At 38.3% G+C, this 24,679-nt stretch overlaps 2 protein-coding genes across 6 annotated transcripts in view; one reads left to right on the forward strand and one right to left on the reverse strand.

The window, feature by feature from the left end:
• Positions 1–24,679, forward strand: part of LOC124643256 (adenosylhomocysteinase-like 1) — a 56,707-nt gene that overhangs the window by 25,179 nt on the left and 6,849 nt on the right. For 3 of the 5 annotated variants that reach the window (XM_047182155.1, XM_047182156.1, XM_047182157.1), the window contains 3 exons: positions 21,335–21,537; positions 22,750–22,888; positions 23,826–23,996. In XM_047182155.1, coding sequence (XP_047038111.1) covers positions 21,335–21,537; positions 22,750–22,888; positions 23,826–23,996 — 513 coding nt within the window. Of the gene's footprint in view, positions 1–7,470; positions 7,836–20,288; positions 20,620–21,334; positions 21,538–22,749; positions 22,889–23,825; positions 23,997–24,679 lie in introns of those variants that run through there. The other 2 variants (XM_047182158.1, XM_047182159.1) reach the window with 2 other exon arrangements.
• Positions 9,860–12,741, reverse strand: LOC124643257 (general odorant-binding protein 56d-like). Its single transcript, XM_047182160.1, has 2 exons — positions 12,607–12,741; positions 9,860–10,542 (listed from the first exon to the last, which is right to left on the reverse strand). The coding sequence occupies exons 1-2, from the start codon at positions 12,655–12,657 to the stop codon at positions 10,180–10,182; spliced, it is 414 nt and encodes a 137-aa protein (XP_047038116.1). The 5' UTR covers positions 12,658–12,741; the 3' UTR covers positions 9,860–10,179.

Below are 24,679 nucleotides of genomic sequence, written 5' to 3' on the forward strand. Positions count from 1 at the left end.
GACTGATCTCCTTATACGAGAACAGCCGCCGTGGTCGATTTCGGCATTGGACGCAATTACATAAATGAATTTTGTTATAGTTTTTAATTGTTTAGAAGTAGAAGCTAGAAAGTCTGACAACCAGTCTTACCAAGAGAAGTCGTGCTATCGGGATGGCTGTTGAGGTCATATTAGGCAGTCCCTTCATGTGTCACATTGGTACTCAACCGACCCTGCGAAAAGGCTAGGTGATTTGAAGACAAGTTTTCCTTGCAAACATTAACAGCAAATAAACCACTTATGTACTTTGCATTAATATTTTTTGTAGGCGCTAATGATGTCTTATAACAAGTTATATATAATAAGCTTACTTATGTGTTTTAAAATTATAATGTCGAGATAATAATGTAGTTATATTAATATTAGTTTTGTCAAAATGAACGAGTTAACGACTAAGGACCAAGTTCACCGACAACATAAAGTAAGGTTTAATTTTCATAGTAAACAGTTATTTAAAAAACAGTCTTTTTTAAATAACTGTTTACTATGAAAATTAAACGTGAAAACTCCGTTCAGTTGTCGGTGGACTTGGGCCTTAGTCGTTAACTCTCGTTGCGGTAATTTATCATGTTTGTAATTGATTATGCCATGATTCGGAAACTCACTTGTATGTATCTATGTACATAGTGTTTTGGTGTCCCATTTTTATGACGTTATCGCATATGTTTCGTAATTTCGTGAGCTAAGTTGCAGTGGACAGTAGAATAGAATGGAATACAAGCGTTGAAGTAATCTGTGATTAAGGTGGATTTTACAAGGACGTGCAGGAAATTGGAAATGTTTTTTTTTTTTTCAATATTTTATTTACCCAAGTAAATTGTTTCTTTTTTGCATGAAACATTTTTTTTACATACATGAGGTATATTATTATCGCGAGAGATAAGACCATGTCTCATATATAATGGTAACTTAGGTAAAATAAGAAAACACATTTCTTATATGAATTTCCCGCATCTGGTTGTGTCTCGTGCGTTTTATAGGTAACTTTAGTTCTTGTTGTAAGTGGTTGGTTTAACTTAAGTAGTGCCCAGGATTGTTTTAAGTGAAAATGTCCAGTGAGAAACATTTAGTGCCCTCTATCTTAGAAGAAGGTGTTAAAACATTGGATTTAAGTGATGGTGAGGATTTTGTTTTAACCGACTCCGAAAAGGTGCCATGCATTTTGTGTGTTCACTGTAAATATCTTGTTGCAACTCCTCAAAAATCCCAAAATGATTAACATTTTTCTAGGCTTTTCTCAACTATGTTAGGGTCAGCTTCCAGTCTAACATGATGCAGCTGAGTACCAGTGTGCCACATGGAGCAAACTGCCTTCCTGACCTCCTCAACCCAGTTGCCGGGGCAAAATGATACCCCTTGGTAATACTGGTTATCAGAATTACTGCCTTTTGATTACCCGTAGCGATTGCCAAAGATATTCAAATTACACAAAATCTCAGAATGAAAAGTGATAACACCTTTCACACCTTTGTCTTAAATACTTTATATGCACTCACAAAATTCTCATAAGATCCTATATCCGCGTCTCGACATATTCAAAGCTTCGCACAATCCTTATTCAGTAACTAGCGGTTTCTCCCGCGACTCTTAGCAACTACTTCCTGCAAATAAAAAGTAGCCTAAACTTACTGTAATGTACCAGCTTTGTTACTGCTAAGTTCTGTCTGGTTTTGCGTGAAAGAGTAACAAACATCCATGCATACAAACTCTCACAATTGCAATGTACCTCCAGGCCCGCCGCTAGCTGTTTGTTCGCCCGCGTGCAAAACCGATTATGCCGCCCTACGACTACATATTATACTGGGTTTTGTCAAAAAACATATAAGGGGTGGGGTCCAGGGGGACCGGACCCCCCCGCCCATTCATATCCATTTTACTTGTCCAACAGAAAAAAATATGTACATGCACCGCTCTGATTGCAAAAAACGCACTTCCTTTTGGATACATAAATATTGCAATAGGTACATAACATATTACACATAACTTTTTATTTACTTGAAATGCTCTAAGTCTTAGAGTAACCTAAGAAGTCCTGGGTTAGCCCATAAGCAGACTAAGTAATTGCTTAGGGCATCAATACAGTGCAATCATTACCCAAGTGGCCCCTATGTATTGAAAGATTGTGATTAATGGGTAGGTACCAACATAATGTATATCAAAGTGCTTAGAACAGATTATGGGTAACTTAAACTAACGAAATTAAATATCTATAGCAATGTTTAATTTCAGTAAAATATGTTATTAATGGTTTTTGGTGGGTTTCCCGTTGAAAAAGTCGACGCATGAGACACATTTCATATGTAAGGAAGCGCGAGCGAAGCGAGCGCGAAATTTTTTTAGTCTAAGGACACAAAACAAATAAAAACCACTGTAAATTAACAAAGCAAAGTCAAAAAGTAAGATATGCACAGAAATGAAGCGCTAATGTACATGAAGCCTCGAGCGAAGCGAGCGCGATTTTTTCCTTAGAGTTTTCATGAAGTAAACATATCATAAAAAGCCAAAGTGAACAAAAAGCTATAACGGACGTGCGCGAAAAATGATTTTTCGGAATAGAATGCCTCAACAATTAAACAAAGATAAATTGCGATCAGTGCCGGTTTTAACTCTACCAGCGCCCTGGGCGAGATTTCTACGGCGCCCTTCAACTGCAATTCAAACCCATACGAAAAACAGAGGTGTGTGTAGTTACCGATTGCGCGAGCGAAGCGAGCGCGAATATATTTTTTTTATAGTTAACAAGTCGAATCAAAAATTACGTAAAATGTAGCCCAATCGTACATAAGTTATTGCTGGTTAGTGAATGCAAAAACACCGGAACATGTCTTCTGATTGCGCGAGCGAAGCGAGCGCGAATTTTTTTGTTATATTCGTATATATTGTTCTAACTCAAAACAAAAATTACTTAAAATTTTGCCCAGACGTACATAACTCTTTGTTGGTGTTGGCGCCTATGTATTATATTTTTGGGACTTAAAGTAGTACCGTTAATAAGAAAGTTCATATGGAAACTAGAAGTTACTTTCTTATTAATAAAAGAACTCAAAAACGACGCTACCTTTTTGCTAGGGTAGACTAAAATATTGTTGAAAAATAAAACAACTGTAAAGTGAAGCAAGCCCGAAAATTTTTGAGTTTTGCATCACTAAAAGTCCTAAACATATATAATAAAAAACGACTGTGAAGTGAAGAAGCCGCGAGCGAAGGGAGCGTGATTTTTTTTGAGTATTGGGACATTAAAAGTAGCTATATGTGATAAAAAATTGAAGCTTAAAGTAAGGAAACCGCGAGCGGAGCGAGCGCGAAAATTTTTGAGTTTTGGGACATAAAAGTAGTGTTTGTTCGAGAATTTCTCAAATTTAACGCGTAATTAAACACAAATTCGCTTCGGCGTCCCTGAGCCCGCGGCGCCCGGGTTATTCGCATACGCTGCACCATAAGTTAAGATGGCCCTGATGCTATCCATTCATTTGGATACAGTTCTTGTAAGTTGCAATCTTTGATGAAATTTAAAACAAAAATAGGAGTAACATTCTGATCAAGGATTGGTGGGGGCACCTGCGGTGCCCCTTATATCCGGCGCCCTGGGCCGTCGCCCAACCGCGCCCTACCGCTACTAACTGCGATATCTGACATGGAGACGCGAGCGCAGCGAGCGCGAATTTTTTTGGGGATGCAAAGGGTGAACCCGTCAAAATTGATAGGGGACGACCAAAGCGAGGGCGGCTATTGCTGTGTTCGGAAATATTGAAATCAAATAATTGGTAAAAAGATATTGCATTTTTTTAATATTACGTGATAAGTCACTCGATTTGCCGCCCCCTAGGACGTGCCGCCCGCGTGCGGTGCACGCCTTGCACGCCCGCTTACGGCGGGCCTGTGTACCTCTAGTTTCCGTTTTACCTGTGTCTCTATAATGAGGGTTTTCTAAAATGGCGTCCACCAGGTGGCAGCACCGAGTCGTCAGGTCCAGGTAACTGTCAAAGTGCTTATCTTTACTATGAATAGTGAACGATTTTAGTGTTTTTTTTATTTTATAATTAAAGCACTGCATTATTGTTTTACTATTGAGGTTGAGTAAATAAAAAAAACTAAATCATATTGTGTGTTGTAACAAATTTTTCAACAAGCTTTTCCTTAGTACCAGTGACTTTTGCACCCTCTCTCTTAGCTCAATTTTTAGTTCGGAAACCTTATTCTGACCGTAGTCCATAATAAAATCAATAACACTTCCAATATAATAGAATTTCAATAAACAATAAGTTCGGACCCTACAATTCCATACTATTTGACAGCTGTTTGGACCTGACGCATACGAAGCGCCGCCTGGCGGCAGAAAAAGTATCGAAAACCCTCATTATCATCGAATTTGTTCCGCCATTGGTTTCATCTGCAGACCGTGAGAACTTACTCTAACTCGCGCACCTGGCTAAAACTCTTTCCTCGATAAATTGGGTGAAAAAAATTTAATCCTGAAAGAATTTTTCAAGTACATAGTTGCTGACATCAGCGCATGCACACAAACAAACTCTTCAAAAATACTCCAAGAAATATTGTGTGAAAAATCCAGGTACAGAAAATAAAGCCCTAATCTTCAAGTTAAATATTTGAACTAAAAATCGATACTTCTGTGTGCGACACTCTTACTATTCAACCGTATTGCGAAGGTATCAGTCGTCAGCAAATACATCTCTGTAGTATTTGCTGACACGGATTCCGACTACCTGAATCGTCTGATTGATCAGCGTACCTTAGTGTTATATAGGCAATATTCCACCGTTGTGTGTCACTGTGACGCATAAAAATATTTCCGCTGGTTTATCCCCTGTAGCAAAAGTTACAAATTATGTGCGAAAATTTCTAAAATGTGCGCGAAATTGCAACCTTTGTGCACGAAGACCTGCTAGGAGTGGACTCGAGAAAAATGGAGTACTTACTTAACTCTCTATGTTGACATGGATCTGCCTCGTTGGTCTAGCTGTCGCAAGCGCGGCTGCTGAGCACGAGGCCTTGGGTTCGATTCTCGAGTCGGGCCGAAATAGCTTTGTTGGTTTTTAGAAACTTTCGCAAAGCAGCCCGGAGAGTGGAAGTCGGTGATTGATTCACCCGTGCATCGGAGAGCCCGTAAATGTCGGTGCTGCGCCTGATCTCTCTCTGGGCTATGAGAGTGAAGAAATAGTGAGTGCACTATTTCTTCACTCTACTGCGCAAATGCTTGTGCACTATAATATGTCCTGCGCTGGCAGACTAGCCTTACATGAGAACAGCCACCGTAGCCGATAATCGGCTAGGAGGACACCATGTTGACATGGTCACCAATCCACGGTTGGTACCACCGTGCCAAGCGTTGCTTAACCTCATGATCGATCGACCCCATGCGCCTATTACTTAGCTCCTTAAATTGTTTTGCTTCAACGTCAAATGCACTATTCTTCGAAATAAAGCCATTTATCCTTAGAATTGAAGAAAGAGGTCGGTCCACTAAATAATGTACGGCTCCACCTATCATTGCAGTGCGACAGTATCGATTGCTGTTCAGCTTACCCTGTTAACGTTCACTGTGGTGTTCGTACAAATGTACTGTTGGATGCAAAAGTTTTTGTAGCCGACTTAAAAAAGGATGTTCTCAGTTTGGCCTGTATTCATATAATGTATGTTTGTGCGCGATTATCTCCCGTTTGGGTGAATCGGTTTCGATGCAGTTTTCAGCATGGTTTTTAGCACATTAGGAGAAAGGTTTTAGGTACCACATTGAAGTCGATTTTATAAAAAAAGTTTTTTCTAAATTGTGTGATGGATTGGATGAAATTTTAAATGATATGAGGGCTAATTTATTTGACGTTTTATATAAAAAAATGACGTTTAACGTTTCAAAATGACTTAAGTTATTCGTCAAACTTTGTTTGCCAAGTCATGCTTTTTACTTTATTTGGTTGTAAATATGTTATGTAAGTACATGTTATTGGTATTTTGCGTAAAGTTGTTCAAAGCCTGCCTAATTTAAAATTCTTGCACGAAAGAAATATTTGAATGGATGGTAGACATTTTTAAAGGCTTGTACAAATATTTGTTAGTGTAAAAGTAAAGACGTAGTTGGCTAATTATCTACTAGCATAATTTACTAATAAACTAGATGCTCCCTGCGGTGTCCCGCCTTTAAATGAAACTTCTTCGCACACACGGATAAAAACTAGTCTTAGTTACTCCTTATAACAGCCATACATAAAAAGCAGTACTCAAAAACTTTTTTGCATAGGTACAGGTTAAACTGAGAGCCTCCTTTTTTAAGTCGTTTAAATATACATATGTTTAAAATATGTATCCTGTATGCAGTAAAAATCGATGTATATAGGTGGTAACAGGCAGTTATTTTAACATTACAAACAGACTCTTTTTTGTATAGTTAACTATTATGTTGTCAGAAATAAACAAATTATGTTGACCACTGTACCTCTATACAGCATCTTGTCATCTAAACTAACAGAGATTGTTTAAGAAAACAGATGAAAACTTCAAGATAGACTAAACACACATTCTGACAGAATCATTTAGTGTTAATGTATAAATACACGTAAACATGATATCTAAAGTTGATGAGATAAACATATAAAGATAAACAAACACTGACAAAATCTCATCATCTGCCTAGCCTTTTCCCGACTATGTTGGGGTCGCCTTCCAGTTTGACAAGATGCAGCTGAGTACCAGTGTTTTACAAGAAGCGAATGCCTATCTGACTTCCTCATTCTGGGCAACCTGATTGATACCCTTTGGTAAAAGTAGTTTTCAGACTTCCTGGCTTCTGATATTCCCCTGTTGTGACTATGGTCAAATTAGCAGAATTTTGGCTTTAGTCAGTCATGTCTTATATATCGTTGTCGTGTCAGCCGAAAGACGTCCCAAAGGTTCGCCACTTGGTCGATCTTCAGCAACCTGCATCCACAGCTTCCTGGCGAACTTGGTCTGGTACACAAAGATACCTACTATAGTTCGGCCATTCAGAGAATGCGTTCCTGACACGTCGCGATTGAACTGACGACGTAACTTTGCAATGGCGTTGCAGTTACGATAAAAATATTTTTGCTGGTTGTTTACCGTTTTAACAATTGAGGAGCATTAAAACAACATTATTATATCAATAATCAATGAATGTTATTACGTCGTCAGTTCAATCGCGACGTGTCAGGAACGCATTCTCTGAATGGCCGAACTATAGGAGAGTATAGTCCCCGTCATGTAATTTGACAAAAATCGTTAGTTGAAAACATCCGAATTAAGAACCTCCGTTTTAGGGAAGTCGGTTGATAACTAGACGTGTTCAGAACATACGTGATTACACATAAATGATGGCCATAAAATAATGATAAGCGATGCGTGAACTAATCTTCATTAACAAAATATGCATTCTTGCCTGGTTAAGCAAATGCAGGCGACTGTATATTTGTTTTTGCACAAGGCAGCTATTATATCAGGCTGGGCTCACGTCCAATTTAGGCTAGTTACCCCCCAGGGCACCACAAAATATATTACCCAACTTAATTTACAACCAGAATTAAACTTTTTTCAAATATATCAATACTTACTACAACCTACTTTCTAAACGCGACGCGTCACATTTGCGAAGCGCGCTAAACGAGGCGAACGTATGATTTGAAAAAAGAATTCCGCGTTCTTTTTTTTATTTTTAAAATTAATTTTATGTGCAAGTGATAGTGTTGTGATTAAGTTTTACGGTGTTTCGTGTGTATTGGATTACGGTTTTTGGTGCTATAGTTATAACGTTCTTTATTGGTTGGGTAATAAAATGTTGTGTGGTATATAAAATTATGTATGTTTGAAGTATTTTCGTACGTATGCAGTCATAGAATTTATTGGCATGGTGAAATAGTTAGCGTTGTTTTATGGCTTAGTCTAATTTCAGTACAAAATAGGGTCATAGTGTTGTTATCCTATGTACATATTTATCTACACTAATATTATATATAGGAAAGATTTGTTTGTTTGTTTAACGTGAATAGGCTCTAAAACTACCGATTTGAAAAATTCTATCACTGTTAGAAAGCTACACTGTCCCCGAGTAACATAGGCTATATTTTGTCCCGGTACGGGCAGTATAGTGCCCACGGGAAGCGGGTAAACCGCGGGAAAACAGCTAGTATTTAATATTCTTGTTATAAAAGGTGAAAGGTGCTTTAACTGCATAAATCGTTGAATTAATAAACATGATAATCTCTATCCTACTAAAATAGTAGTATTTGTAAATGCAAACTTTGTGAGGGAATGTATAATGTATGTTTGTGTTCTCTCGTTCATGCGAAAACTTCTGGATAGATTTGGAGGAAACTTAGCAGTTCCATGTAGCTAAGCTGTTTTCCCGCGGTTTCACCCGCGTCCTGTGAGAGCTACTGCCTATACCGTATGTTACTCGGGAAGAGTAGCTCTCCAACTGTGAAAGAATTATGCAAATCGGTTCAATAATTTCGGAGCCTTTAGGGTACAAACGAATAAAAAAAATCCTCTTTGTTATATATCAGTATAGATAACACAATACTTAGGCTACTTTTCATCAATATTCGTTAAGTAGTTCCCCCAGGAATTAAGTGAAAATTACTTGTAAATCCTGCGTATAATCTTGATTTATCGTATGAGTGCATTTATAAGTAACACTGTGTTGGTTTTCCACGGTTTTCTTATCAGTTCCACGAGTCTTGATTTTGTACGCGATGCGTGAAATTTGTTTGACTGATAACGACATATAAATATGTATAATATATTTGTTATATGTATGCTTAGTACAGTGTTGAAAGAAAGGTGACTGATTTGACTTACGGCGGATAGAATGTTAAAATTCGTCATCTCCCGAGTCGTTTTCCCAACTATGTTGGGGTCGGTTTCTAATCTAACAAGATGCAGCTGCGTACCGGTGTTTTATAACGAGCGACTGCCTATCTGATCACCTCAACCCAGTTATCAGGGCAACCTAATACCTCTAGGTAAGACTAGTGGACTTGGTATTTTAACATTAGCCTCATACAAATAGTCAGTTCCTGTCTCTAGTAAGGAAAATAATAGATGGATAGGTAAAAGAAATTGTCAGTTTATAATTTTCAAATTCACTTGGCAGCAAGTTAACTAAGTAATACGAATAAGAATTCCCCCTTGGTGCGGCACTGTTCGGCACACCGCATGTATTTCGTGGTGTACTCGCTCTAGCAAGCAGTAAGGCCTCGGCCTCGAATTTTGCGGGCAGCGGGGTGGCAGCGGCGGCGGCGCGGGAGCGGCAGGATCTTACGCGTATAATCAAATGGACCGGCCCTCGAATACAGCGGCGCGGGAGCGGGCAACGAGCGGTGCACTCCAGTCAAGCGGTGACCGCCCGCGCCGCCGCCGCTGCCGCCCCGCTGCCCGCAAAATTCGAGGCCAAGGCCTGACACATTGCGTGCGAACATTACTAACACGCCCGCGACACTGCAACCGCCGCGCGAACATGGTGTTCACGCGGCGGTTGCGGTGGCTAGCTGTGGACTCACGCCGTAGCATACTTATTTTTGTATGCGAACAATTTTGGTGAAATGTTGTCATAACAAGGTCTAGTGTCAGAGTTTTCTCAAATTCATGTGACAGTCTGACAGATTTGTAGCTCCTGTCAAGATAGCAACCAGGGTTGATAGAGACAGACAGGCAGATAGTATTATGTATATTGTGAAATATGTACATTCAACTTACCCAAAATATTACTTAGGTACCTGAATCTAATAAAAACAAATAGTGAGAGAAGAAAGTGGCGGGTGATTAACTGGTATTTAAATAAGTTAGAATATTTTAAAAGACATTATCATTTATTTAAATAAATAAATAAAAACAATAATTTAGTTGGTAACATTTTTCACAGCTTTGCTTTTTGATAAACTTAAAAAAGAACTTAATACGAAATGAGGCTCTTTTTTAATAAAAAGGATGGCAACACAAAATACTAAAATAGCTTTAGATTAAATATTACGTGTTTTAATTTTACGGGGGTCTTTCATAGCAAATCTAGTAAAGGGGTCATTTAGAGACGACAAAGGGGTCAAACAAAACAAAAACAATTGCGTAACGGGGGTCATTCAGAGAACCTTACACCTAACTTAATTTTATAAATTAAAATCCAAGCAAAATATGAGTCTTAGTACCATGGTGGTAGCATTTGAAGATCTCGAAGACTGTGTCAGTGACATCCTTGCCAGTTTTACCCTTGCAGGTATCTAGAAGCTTCTCTGCCTCTGCCTTGTCGACACCAGGGGGTAACTTGGCCAGAGCTACTTCTGTGTTTAGCTTGCCATCTTCGCTGACGATACCAGCCTTCTTGAAGAAGCAGAAGGTGAATTTCTTGAGATGTTCGTCATCGCTGATGTGGCCTTTCTTGGCTTCGGCTAGCACTTCGGGTTTTAAGCCGGATTCTTTCATACATTCGGTCGCGATTTGGTTGGCTTTTTCATTTTGTTTTGGGGGTAGGGATACGTTCTGAAAAAGAGGTGTTTTGATGTTAGGGTTTGGTTGTAAAATTTGTGTGTTTTGTACGGTTAAAAACAGCTGAAGATGTTATAGTTAGTGGTATGAAAATTGAATTCAGGACCAGATTTTACAAAAGTGTTTTATAAAATCTAGTGGCTGCTTAAAGCCCAGACTCTCTCAAAGCGGAGATGTTTTTAAACAGCCGATAGAATTTCTTAGCTCTCAGTATACCACTGGAGAGACGGGGTGGAGATAAGATTTTTGTATAACTACATTCTATTCTGCACTAGATTACGCCCCCGACTTCGATCACGTCCCGAGGGAACTACGTCTAATACCCGGATAAAATGCAATCTTACTCGATCTTCAGGTTGCCACCTATTTTCATGTTTAAATTCATTGTAATCGATTCAGCTTTGAAATTCTTTATTATCTACAATCACTATACTGTAGATTATTTTTAGACCAAATCGATTATTTAAATAAAACTAGCTGACCATGAACTTTTCACTGATTTACTTAATTTTTATTTTCATGTTTTTATAGTTTAAATAATGCACGAAGGAATTAAAAAACCAGAACCGATTTAAGAATTTTTTGACCACTACAATTTCTCAAAAACTAGAACTGATTGAACAATTTTTTTACCACAACAATTTCTCAAAAATTAGAACTGATTTTTTTGGCCACTATAATTTAGTTACATTATCTCTCATAAAAATAGGCTATATTTAATCCGGGTATAGGAAGTAGTTCCCTCGGGAAGCACGGAAGTAGTTCCGTTGGGAAGCGGGGAAGTAGTTCCGTTGGGAAGCGGGGAAGTAGTTCCCTCGGGAAGCGGGGAAGTAGTTCCGTCGGGCAGCGGTGGAATAGAGAGAAACAGCTAGTCAATTAAAATATATTACCTAGTTAATTGGTATTGTATAACGACAAAGTTTTATGTGTTAAACGATTGCTATTATTTCTTGCCTTGAAATAGTTTTTACGACAAGTTTAACCACAACTAAGAAACGACTAACGCATATAAAATGCTGATATAACAGTATCAAACAAAAATATAAACAATACGTGACCTGAATCAAGATTTATGAGAATTGCATAATAACTTCAAGAATACAAAAATATATGTATCCTAGCTTCTGCCAGCGATTTCATCCGCCTTCCTGAGGGAACTACTTTTCATATCCGGATAAAATGTAGTCATATGTCTTTTCTCAGGCTCCAGACTATCTGTGTACCAAAATCCAAATCATTTCAGTAGTTTTGCTGTGAAAGCTCGACAGGCAGAGTTACTTTCTCATTTACATGTTAAAATTAATGTTTTCAGAGTCTCACAAAGCTACAGAAATAAATATCATTGAATGTTTCAAGAGTCCTCGTCAAAAAATCGGGGACTTGTGATTCAGAAGGCAGTACTCATTGATACGGCACGTATTGTGAGGAGGTTTCTGTCTCTGGAGCCCTAAGCAACGGTAGCTTAGACCTTGTTTCTAACACCAAAGGGTATTTTTGATGTGTTGAGTGGAAACAACTTCCCGTACCCGGATAAAATATAGTCTATGTCACTTGGGAATAGTGTAACAGTGAAGGATTCAAATAAAATCAGTTCAGTTTTGGAGCCTAAATAAATAAAGAAAAAAAACCTCTTTATAATATTTGCATAGATTTATTTAACACATCGTTTTTATGCCCCGTTTGATCTACAGTACTGGGGTTGACTTTTGTTGATGTTTTGGAATAAAAAAAAAATCAATTGTAAAAGATATTTTTTTGTACATGGACCTTAAAGTATAACTTATTTACATTTTGGAGTAGACCCCTATTTAACTCGAGTATTCGGCAGAGGTGTTAAAATGTTCGCATCATCTATTTTCTCCTCTTTTTAAAATAACTAAGTAAGCTTTTGCCCATCTGTCTATATAATTTTCTCTCGACTTTATGTTGTTATTTTTATTTGTCACAGAGAGGATTTCTTTGACCAGTCTTTCAAATCTAGAGATTACTACCAAAAATATCGACATGTTGTTAAAATCTTACTATTCAATAAATAATTAAGAAAAATAATCTACTTACAGCGGCAAAAGCGCCAGCTACCAAAACACAGAACACGACAAACGATTTCATCTTAGAGTAGTGCTTGTAATACTGCCACCTTTACCGACCAACCACCTTTTATATAGTTATCGAATGAATCCAGTTTATATTCGCTCATGGCGACGACCGACAGTCGAGGAAAAAACGTTCCGTACCAATAGATCTTGTAAAAAATTGCGTGTGTGCTTTTTGGTGTGGCTAGTGGGTTCTGTAGGATTTTTTCATCATCATCCTCCGAGCCATTTCCCAACTATGTTGGGGACGGCTTCCAGTCTAACCGGATTCAGCTGAGTTCCAGTGTGCCACAAGAAGCAACTGCCTATGATTTTTTATTTATGTAAAAAGGATTTGGGTTTTTTGATATTGTTTTAGCCATCTACTGCTAGACAAAGGCCTCCCCCAAGGTTCTTCTGAAATGTGCAGCCACTGCTTGTCCGTTGGATCTTGGCTAAATTGTCCGTTTCTCTAGTGAGGGTTTTCTTATACGCATGCCTTCCATTTTTTGGAGTGTCCAATGTCACAAATGGTTAATGATTTGGTAGGATCCTCACTTCTTCTTTTTCCTCCTGCCCTGTTGTCGGTGCAATATGTCATCCTCTTCCATTTCCCCTGTCACTCGTCATACTGACACTCACTCCCTTCCTATTTGTGTCATCTTTCAGGTAACCGATCCAATATAAACATATATTGGTAGGTTCCTCACTTTAAAGGGTATTTCTTTAATTAATTATTTTTCTATTTCTGCTAACATAACCATGTAAAATAAAAACTTCCTAATTGTTGTTAAAATATCTGCGCTCAACCATAAAATAAAAGATTTGGGGATATTAAGACATTGCCTAAAAGTATTCCCTGTTGACTCTTTGAATCATCATCCTCCGAGCTTTTTCCCCAGCTTTGTTGGGGTCGGCTTCCAGTCTAACCGGATATAGCTGAGTACCAGTGCTTTACAAGAAGCGACTGCCCTGCCTGACCTCAACACAGTTACCCGGGCAACCCGATACCCCGTTGACTCTTTGAATACTGAACTCTAAAATCCTATAACAGAATAGTTATAAGATATATTAGATCATATTTTTTAAGTTCAGTCTAAAGTTCCTTGACACAAGTTCATTTTAAAAGATGCATAATATTTATTGATGTTCTATTACCACCTATTCCATGTACCGACGTTTAGAAAAAGTGGTTTGTGAAACTGGTTGGAGTGTATGTACAGTAAGTAAGTAAATATGTGTTTGAGGCTCGTTGTCATGGTGTTTTTTAGTGATTGTTATTTGTTATGTTAATTTTCTTTATTTATTTTTCTAAATATTCTAATTGTCGACTATTTTCCGCAGTTGTACTCACGCCCTGAGGTTGTTCTTTTGTCACATGACAAAAAAATTGTCTATATATGTTATTCTGTCATCGGTCGAAAGCGATTGTTTTTAACGACTGGATTTTTTAACGAAATCTATTACGCAAATGACCAATTTCTAGCGTTTATATCGAAATTGCTTATAGTAGGAAACTACCTTTATATTGTTTTTTTCCCTTTTCTCATAGGTGATAGTAAGATAATTATAAATGTTGAGAAATAATACCTATCTATGTATTGGTTTTCCTGCGTTTTCACCCGCGTCCCGTGGGAACTACTGCCCCTACCGGAATAAAATATAGCCTATGTTACTAGAGAAGAGCCTTCAAACCATTAGTATAATTAGCCTTTCAACAGTGGAAGAACTTTTGACATCGGTTCTGTAGTTTCGACTTTATTATATTAGGAAACACTAACGAGCGATAGCTAGTATTCCTACAAATCTTAGCCCAAAGATTCTATTAAAGAGTTGCCATTTTAATTAGAACTTCATTACACTTGCTAAACGGTCATTGATACTAATAATAGAAAAACTAGCTGAATACATTTACTTAGATAGCTATCAACCTATTCCTATTGTTAATTAATATGATGATGATGATGTCCTCCAAGCCGATTACCGGCTGCGGCGGCTGTTCTCATGTAAGGAGATAAGCTAACTGCGCAGGACATATTGTAGTGCACAAGCATTTGTGCAGATACAAGTGCACTCACTATTCCTTCCCTCTCATAATTAATAATACTGTATATAACGCGAGTTTGTATGTTTCGAACAAAAACGACTGGATGGATTTTGATAAAACTATGCAGTAAAATAAAATATAGACTACTTTTTATCCGGACAACCAAGATAAGAAGTTCCCTCGGGAAGCGGGTGCGGGTAATTTTAAATGTAAACGTTATGATATGTAAAATAAAAGTACATGTAAAGTACTGGTAATATAGAAGATTCTCGGAATTTCAGATTTGCATGTTATGCAAATATATTTATTCAGTTCGTGAACGTCCAATTCTTGAAACTGTAGAAAAATTATAGACTTTTTCCACCGAGTTTCGTGCCTCGAACTTGTGCGTTTTTTTACGTATAAAACAAAACTGTGTTTTTACTGCCTTATAAAGAAGAAAAATCGTTTCACTGAAGAAAAAGATATTTATTTATTTAAATCGGTTTGTCATGTACGTAATAAATTCAAAAATGACAGAACGGTTCTCTATGCGGTTTTCCATCAAGTGATAAGCATTCATAAAATGTTTTCCGTGCCAGTCTGAGACGTATCTCTTGTACTGATAAAGACATAAGACTTACACCCGGATATTGAAACCCGGTGTACTCATTAGATTTTACCAAAGATTACATTAGAAGGAAAGCTCTACCAAAAGAATGTAACTCGAAACACATAATCATCAAAATCATCATTGACTGCAAAATAGCACTTTTTGAACGTCAAAATTTACAAAAGACAGCACCCTTCACCACTTCCTATGTGTTTTTGCTGGGAAGAAGAAGTGACGCAACAAACTCCCCAGCAACACATGTCAGTCTGACGTACGGACGGACAGACTAACTTTTGTAGGTACTTGCAGTTTAAGGATAAAAGTTAGTATGTACTTAGTCAGATCTTTATCTAGGTTCTGTGGTTTTTGACGGTAAAATACTAAAGTGCAGTTCTAGGAAAAATCATCAAAACAACTCTTAGAGCTTACTTAATATTCTGCGCAAACCATTATGTTTATCTAGATATGTTATGTATGTCTTATAAGAGTGTTTTACAAAATAATAAAACTGACTTAAAAAGCACTAGGTATTAATGCTAAAAATCGCACCAAAGTCTTGTTAAAAACCGCATCAAAAAAGCTACAGCAAAACGTAAGACAGTCGTACATAAACGTGCACATGTAGTGGTCAAACTGAGAACCTTTTTTAAAGTCAGTTAAAAATAGAAAAAAAACATACCTACCGGGGTATTTACCGGGGTAAACTTTTCCGAACTTCTCATCTCAGGTAGAGTTTATTACATATATGCTAGTTTACATAAATAGCCAGTCAGTGTCTTAATTCATTATTATCTACATTAATTTATTTGCGTTATAATTTTCTAAGATGTATTGTTTCAAAGTACAACGTTAATAAATATGAAGTGTACTCCTACTAATATTGTAAACCTAAAGTTTAGACTTTTTATCCGGGTGCAAAATCAAATTCTAAAATCATTTATTCAAACGTCAATAATTTACAAAAGACAGCCCCCAAAACGCCCACCCTTCACCACTTCCTATGTGTTTGTGCTGGAAAGAAGAAGTGGCGCAACAAAAGTACAAAAGAAAACGTGCGAAAATAGTTCCCTTAGGAAGCGGGTGAAACCGCTGGCAGTAGCTACACACTATTCACCGAGCCGTGAGCCAAAATGTTAACAAAGAATGTCAATTTTTCAAGATGGCGGGTATAACCCGACCGATGACAAAACGTTACATTTTTATGTAAAACGTTCACAGTATCTGTGGTCTACAATTTAGTAGGGTTCTATGTTTGACGGTCAAGTCTTTTTGGTTCTTTTACATGTAATTAAAATTAAGAAAATAATTTACGGTATTTATTATCATCATCATCAGCCTATCGCAGGTACTAATTATATTTGATTTCAAATAAGTCTGAAAGGATTACATACGTTCTACAGACATCGTTCTAAAATATCATTTCTAATGTTGTCAGAGTATTACTTCCGTAGTTATTTTTATAAAATATGTGCATTACTTCAATCGTGGCTTATAAAGAATCCTTTTTATGATTTGTTTACCATTTGGCTCATGGCTCTGTGAATAGGGTAAGTTAAAGTAATAAGTTGTTTGTAAGTAATGGCTGAGGATATTTCCGTCAGTTCAGTTTTTTACTTCTATTGTGCGACACTACAAATGTTTGACGAACCTTTGTACCAATTCATTAATAATATTAATTATGGGAGGTCAATGTCGCTAGTTTTTGCTTAATCTGTTATGTAAATAAGTTAATGTGTTTATGCTTATATAATATTCTAGTTTCCGCCAGTGGATTCAGTCACGTTCCTAGAGTCACTTGCCGCAACGGGGTAAAAAGAAGGCCACGTCATTTTCCAGGTTCTAGAAATGTCTGTGTAACAACATTCATTACATAACGTTCGCTGCAAACAAAAAAATATGACTCGCATTTATACAGGGTTATTGGTGAACACTAACAACCTTGCAGGACTGTATTACTAACATCATAAACTACAACTTGAACATTTTGATGAACTAAAATCTGAGAATTATTGAAAGTTATAGAACAAAAGTTTTAGTTTATGATATTAGTAATATGGTTCTGAGAGGCTGTTAGTGTTTTACCTATAACCCTGTATAAGTAAGGATTCTGAACATTAATTGAGTTCATTTCTACGGTACATTAATATTTTCACTAGCTTCCACCAGACGTTACACCCGCTTCCTGGGGGAACTACTTCCCTCACCCGTATAAGAACCAGACTCGACATCATCATCATCATCATCATCTCAGCCATAGGACGTCCACTGCTGAACATAGGCCTCCCCCTTTGATCTCCACAGATACCTGTTGGAGGCGACCTGCATCCAGCGTCTTCCTGCGACCTTTATAAGGTCGTCTGTCTAGGAACCAGACTGTTTTATTGTAATTCTATACCACTGTTGAGTTCCATCAAAATCATCCAAATTCTTGTTTCAAAGAGGAACCAACACCTATACATACAGATACATACATTTATAATAATACTAGGATAACAGGATTCCAAACAAACAGTACATTTCCACGACCCAACACTATTGACTGGCTACCCCTGACCGGAATTATCGAGGAAGTTGACTCGATGCCTTACAAACCTGAAGTTAAGGTAAATAACCATATTTGTAACGTTTGCCTAGATCTTACTGGCGTATCAAGGCAGTTTGACTGGTTGGTCTGGTCTAGTGCTAGGTGTTTTAGGGTACCTCATGTTATTTTAAGAGACTATGTTTTTGGAATCGGGTTGCCCGGCTAACTGGGTTGAGGAGGTCAGATAGCCAGTCGCTTCTTGAAAAGCACTGGTACTCAGCTACATCCGGTTAGACTGGAAGCCGACACCAACATAGTTGGGAAAAGGCTCGGAGGACGATGATATGTTTTTGGTAGCGTCATTTTGGTTCTTGGGTGTCAATTTTATTCGCTTCCCGAGGGGACTACTTTATTTACTGTTGATTTAAGTAACCTATATTTCTGGTGATTCGCTTATGTTATTCGATAGGATTTTGATGTCAAATTAATATCCCTTATTGAACCGTCAAATGAGTTCTTCAGTCTTCGACAGTCATCTATTCGTGTCTGCACGAACTTACGAGGGGTCTAATAGTTTAGGCTTTTATATGCCTACTCATTTGTAGCCTAAAAATATAATCATACAGAACTTGCGTCACAAGTCGATTCGGACTTAACCAATATTGTTTTCCTTTATTTTATCTTAACTTAACCTCAGATTAATCTGAATATGGGCATACAAAAGCTTAATTGTATGCATACTATCCATAATAGACTCCTATTATCTGCCATATTGCCTAGGTCAATATGCTTCCTTCTAGATTTAGACATAAATGTTAATGCTACGTTACAGCGGCACGGGTTGATCGATCACAAGGTTAAGCAACGCTTGGAGCGGTGGACCTTCGTATCATGACGAGTTCCTCCGTATTTTGGAAGGCCTGTTTTTGTAGGTCCCGCTTGTCATTATAACAGCTCTAGCAGTTGTTGCTACAGTCAAAAACCCAGAAAATCTGACAGCCAGTCCATATCAAGGGGTATCGAGTTGTCCTGGGCAACTGGGTTGAGGAGGTCAGTGACCATCTTGTCTTGCAAATTTTCTCCAAGATTCGGAAGGCACGTTTTGTAGGTCCCGGCTTTCATTAAGTACACATCTTTGGCAGTCGTTGGGTGTTAGAAAATAACCCGTCAGTTTGTCAGAAGTTGTAACTTTCTTTTGTTCTTTTTATCGAAATGCAGGATGTAGTTTCCTAGACGCGGGTGAAACTTCTGGAAACTGCTAGTTTTGATATTATACAAATACTAACAAATGCAACAGTAAATACTTATATATTAATGTGTTTGACCTATAAACGTTATAACTCTCAATGTAAATGAGGTCGAATGTTATTAGGTATATACTTACATATGTAGAACGTGTTCATTTAGATTTTAATGTTAGACGCTGTTTTACGTATATATATATATATACGTTTTAGTATCTTTAGTTCTTTTGCAGAATAAATGTGTGTGCCAATTACCTACATTACATTTATTAATTCATTTGGATGTTTGGATATGTAAATGTTAATATCACTGAACGAATTTTGAGGAAACTTGACGATAGCATATAAGTAGGTATATTTTTTATCTGGATGCGGGATGTGGTCCCTTCGGGACACGGGCGAAATCACCGTCGTAATCGAATCCTTGCTTGTAATATTATAATTATAAAAGTAATTGTATCTTCGCGATTTCACTTCAATACTACTGAAAGGTACCTAGATAGTCTAATACCTAAAAGGCATAGACTACTTTGTACCCGGGGCCGCGGGGGCGAGTAGTTCCCTCGGGAAGTCATATAAATAGTTACATTATTTATATCATACATACATATCAATATGTAGGTATCAAGTCTGCTCTTTCGTAGTTTATAATGATTTATTTATTAGTTTAATTCCGCAAAATGTTATGTTATGAAGTTTGCAGACGTTGCGTCATACGAGAATAGTATTCACGCCAACTCGTATTGTTTATAAACACCTACTTTTCTTCAAGGTCGGCTAAGAATAGACTGCCGTATGTAGCTTTATAGGTAAATAATATAAATCAATAATACTTTTTCGCACCTGATCTCTCTCCGGTCGTGTCAGATTGCCGTCCCATAGGACTATGAGAGCTAAGGAGTAGTGAGTATACCTGTGTCCAAGCAAATGCTTGTGCACTATAATATATCCTGCGCAGTTGGCTGATCTCCTTACATAAGAACAGCCGCCGAAGCCGATAATCAGCTAGGAGGACATCATATCTTTTTGACTTCTTCGGAAACGTTCTTTTTGGCATATTTTTTGTTTATTGTTAATTGTGTTGTATTGTAGTTGGTATTGAGTTGCCCGGGTTATTGGGTTGAGGAAGTCAGATAAGCATTCGCTTCTAGTAAAACACTGGTACTCAGCTGCATCCGGCTAGACTGGAAGCCGACTCCAACATAGTTGGGAAAAGGGCGAGGCAGATGATGATGTGAATCTCGATTTGCCTAGCCTTTTCCCGAACTATGATGTAAAACACTGGTACTCAGCTGCAACCACGGGCCACATGCATGGTCCCATGCTGGGAAGTTAGTTCCGATCCGCCATTAAGTTTGGTGAGAGTACTTGTTCAGCAATAGAAGTAACGAAGCTTATTGTTTTCTTCTTTTTTAGTCTAGAACAAGCTTAGACATAGGTTTCTGGTTATAAGGTTTAAGCAATATTGGTCAATTCAACAAGTGATAAATAAGTTTAGTGTAAGTAATAAGTTAGAATGGAAACTATAAACGAAGTGAAAAAATCTAAAGAACACAAGAAGAGATATTCTATTATATCTGGAAGTGATATTTGTAAGTGTTTTATTTAAATTCGTACTGAATAATAACAATTCTTCCTCTTCCTGTCCTGTTCCCAAGTTAATTGTGAGCGGCGCAATATGTTTTCCGCTTCCATTCCTCAATGTCAGCCGTCATACTAACATCCCCTCTTATGCCTGTCATCTTCAGGCAATCAATCCTTTTCCTTGGTCTACCTTTGCCTCTTCACCCATCCATATGGACACAACACACTCATTAATTACTACAAAAACTATAGCTTAGAATGTATGATCATTCAAACCGTGACATGAAGGGGCCATGTCTCAAAGAGTATGTAAAGTTATCATTGTATCCTTGATATCTCGGCGATGATGATCTCTCCTGACGTCAGTTTGTGACCCCATCACACGAAGATTACAGTTCATACCAAATAACTTTGCAATTTTAACATTTTTGGAAGCTTTGCTTGTTCGAAGTCGGCTACTACTGAACTTATTATTGCCAAAAAATTATGAATGACAATGCCCAATTTCAGATTTACAAAGTTACTTGGCCCGATGTGTACCAGACTTTGGTGGTGGGGTTGGTGCAAGTTCAAACAGGGGTATTTGTGCGTTTGGTAGCCCCTTAAAATATTGGAATTCAACCACGATTATGCCAGATTATTAACACCTGCAAACACACCATTCCCAACGCTAAAACACCCCTACTTTTTCCTCTTCTAAAACCATATATCCTCTTGTTCCAGGGTCATCATCAGACGAGGACGAAGGAGTACAACCCCACGAGAAGGCCATAGCTGCCGGTCAGCCGAACCCAGCCTACTGCGTCAGGAACATAGAACAACATGCCTTCGGAAGACGAGAGATTGAAATCGCTGAACAGGAGATGCCGGGGATCATGGCTCTTAGAGCCAGGGCTAAGGATGATAAGCCTCTTAAGGATGCTAAGGTGATTGACGACTGTAGAGATCTAGATCTGTAGAGTTTAGGGTGTTTTTGAAGAAGTCTGTATTCTGGAATAGGTTCAGTAGGTTCATGAAATAAGCCCAGGAGACTTTTTAAACAACTTTTTCCGTTACATGGATAACACTAAGTAGGCGAAGACGAGATCGTTGTTTAAAACTTCTCAGTTCAGCTTCGGTGTAGTCTGGGCTTAACCTAAAGTAATCATTCCCCCTAATTAAGAAAAAAAAAATTGCTTATGTAGTGCGGTCTTTTAAGAGATCTGACAATGGTAGTGTCGTTTCAATCAGTGGTCAATGAAATATGTACAAAATTCTGAAGGTACTATGGCACTTTCAAAAGTAATTTTCAATTTGATGAATAAAAACAGGCTTTCTTAATCCAGTGCAGAAACTATTTCCAAGCCAAGTAATTTCTAAATCTGTACAGCAATTTCATATTGAGTAACAATTACCCAAAAATATCCTCTGACATTTACAAAAATAACTAGGATACTTTCATTAGGTAGTAAAATCGGTCAATCAAAAAGTCTGACATGGTTTCAGACATCAATGAAATGAAAGAATCATGAAAGATTGACAGAATGATTGATGAACTAACGGCTGGAGTGGTTTGATTGATTGCTCAATCAACTGATATAAACGTTAGGTCTCGAAGTTGAATTTGTTTTTGTTATTTTAACAATATTTTTTGTGGGAATTAGGAACTAGGTAATATCTCTAATTAATGAAGCTTTTTCCCTCGGTTTTGCCCATTCGCTATGGGAACTACTTTATGCATGAAAATAAATCCTACTTGTCTCCTGGGCTGACAACGTTTCTTTGTATTCTATTCTAAAGAGTTTTACAATACAATTTTGCTCCTGTAATTATTAAGGCTGATTTGAAGTATGTAAAACTAACAATTTTACATCAACAGAAGTCCATGAACACTTAAATCTTTCATAAGTTACTGAAACGAGAACAGAACAATATGGCCTGGTCATGGAATTGCAAAAGTCGCTGAACACAGTAGTGTTCAGGCAATTTGTTAATATGGAGTTTCTTGTAGGCTCTTCTCCATGAGACCAACCTTTTGGAACCGTGCAAATAGTGTGGCGTTTCGTAAGAGCTTGCAAAGGCCTAGAACATTTGACATTGACTTTGTTGCATTGATCATGTTAATACACTCATGCTAAATCCTGCCCTATTACTTCCAGATCGTAGGCTGCACACACATCAACGCTCAAACGGCAGTTCTCATAGAAACGCTAGCGGCGTTAGGCGCGAGTGTGCGCTGGGCTGCCTGCAATATTTACAGTACGCAGAATGAGGTGGCTGCAGCTTTGGCACATGCGGGTAAATAACTACTTATTTATTAGATTTGTATTTTAAGGCATTACATAAATCAGAATAGGAACATGTTTTGCAAAAGAAATTTAGAATAAAAATTTAAAGTAACTCAGTAACAATTAAAAATTACATTTTTTTTACGAAAAAAAGCTATCTATCAACATACATTATGTAGATCCCGTCAAGTAACTTGGCGTGTCCCGTTTGCGTGACACGCAAAGTTACTTCGGACACCGTGTCCTTTTTGTTCGAATGAACTAAACACTAGTGCCCAAGCCGTTTGTCTTGGAGTTGCTTGTTGCTTTAGACGAGCAAAGAGCAAAGCATGATTACGAAGATACGATAAGATGAACTCATGTTATCCCCTACCAGGGCTTGCAGAAAGCAAGTTCAATATCCATCAAGTCAGTGTAGTAGTTTAGCCCTATTAATATACTAAATCAAGAATTTCTCAATGGTTCTCATTCATTGAGGAAGACCTAAGGGTGCGTCCACATCTGGCGAATGCGCCGCGAATGCGCAGCACGCGAGCCGATCGCGAGCTGTCCGCGAGCTGCGCGCGTGCATTTTTGTTCGTGCGCCGCTTCTGCGCCGCCCGCGCGCAGCTCGCGCGCGACCTAAGCGCCGCACGCGAGCGGCGCGCAGGCGGCGCGCGACGTCTGACATCTTCGATAGTACTGAGCCAATATACGGAACTGTAAGGGCGAGAACTGATTGCGCGCAGATCGCGCGCCGCTCGCGCGCTCTATACGAGCCTTGCGTGAGTTGCGCTAAAGAGGCGCACCGAACTATTGCAGTGACTGCACGCGCGCAGCTCGCGGACAGCTCGCGATCGGCTCGCGTGCTGCGCATTCGCGGCGCATTCGCCAGATGTGGACGCACCCTAAGATCAGCAGTGAACGCCAATGGGCTCATATGATGATGATGATGAATATCTTCCCAGGTTACGCGATCTTCGCGTGGCGCGGAGAAAGTGAAGAAGCTTTCTGGTGGTGCATCGACCAGTGCTGCACCCCCACTGCGACGTGGACTCCCAACATGATCCTGGATGATGGAGGGGACGCCACGCACCTGATGCTCAAGAAACACGCCGCTGCCTTCAAACATATTAAAGGTATGCTTGGTCTCCTCAGCAGGGCCAATACCTGCCGGGGCTGCGGGATTGTTCGAAAGAGTTACCTCGACCCTGGTACATAAAAGGCCTACGAAGGAAAACGATAGATTTTTAGACACTAAAAGTCTGACACTCCCTCACCGCTGCTAACCCACAGCGGGAGGGGTCATTTGATGATTTTTGCCATCGATAAAAAAAGTATGCTTGGTCTTCTGGTCTTTTTGGGAGTAGAATGTTTTTGTGATAGATTGTTTTGGGGACTTTTGAAGTGCATGAACTCTCTTATGTTTTCTCTTATGTACTCTCTTATGTACTCCTATTATGTACTCTCTTATGAACTCCTATTATGTACTCTCTTATGTAATCCTCTTATGAACTTTCTTATGTACTCATATTATATACTCTCTTATGTACTCTCTTATGTACTCCTCGTATGTACTTCTCGTATGTACTCTCTTATATACTTTCTTTACTCTTATAATTATTTTGTATTTACCTTAGGAACTCCTCTTATGTACTTCCCTTATGTACTCCTCTTATGTACTCTCTTATATAATCCTCTTATGTACTCTCTTATGCTCTCTCATATGTACCCTCTTATGCTCTCTCTTATGTACCCTTCTATGTACGCTCTTATGAACTCTCTTATGAACTCTCTTATGCACTGTCTTATGTTATGTCTT

This window comes from Helicoverpa zea, chromosome 27 (genome assembly GCF_022581195.2).
Source record: "Helicoverpa zea isolate HzStark_Cry1AcR chromosome 27, ilHelZeax1.1, whole genome shotgun sequence".
NCBI lineage: Eukaryota > Metazoa > Arthropoda > Insecta > Lepidoptera > Noctuidae > Helicoverpa > Helicoverpa zea.

Coding starts and splice junctions, on each gene's coding strand:
- LOC124643257 (XM_047182160.1), bottom strand. CDS start 12,657: ATGAAATCGTTTGTCGTGTTCTGTGTTTTGGTAGCTGGCGCTTTTGCC. Junction 10,543..12,606: donor TAGCTGGCGCTTTTGCCGCT/GTAAGTAGATTA, acceptor CCTCTTTTTCAG/AACGTATCCCTACCCCCAAA.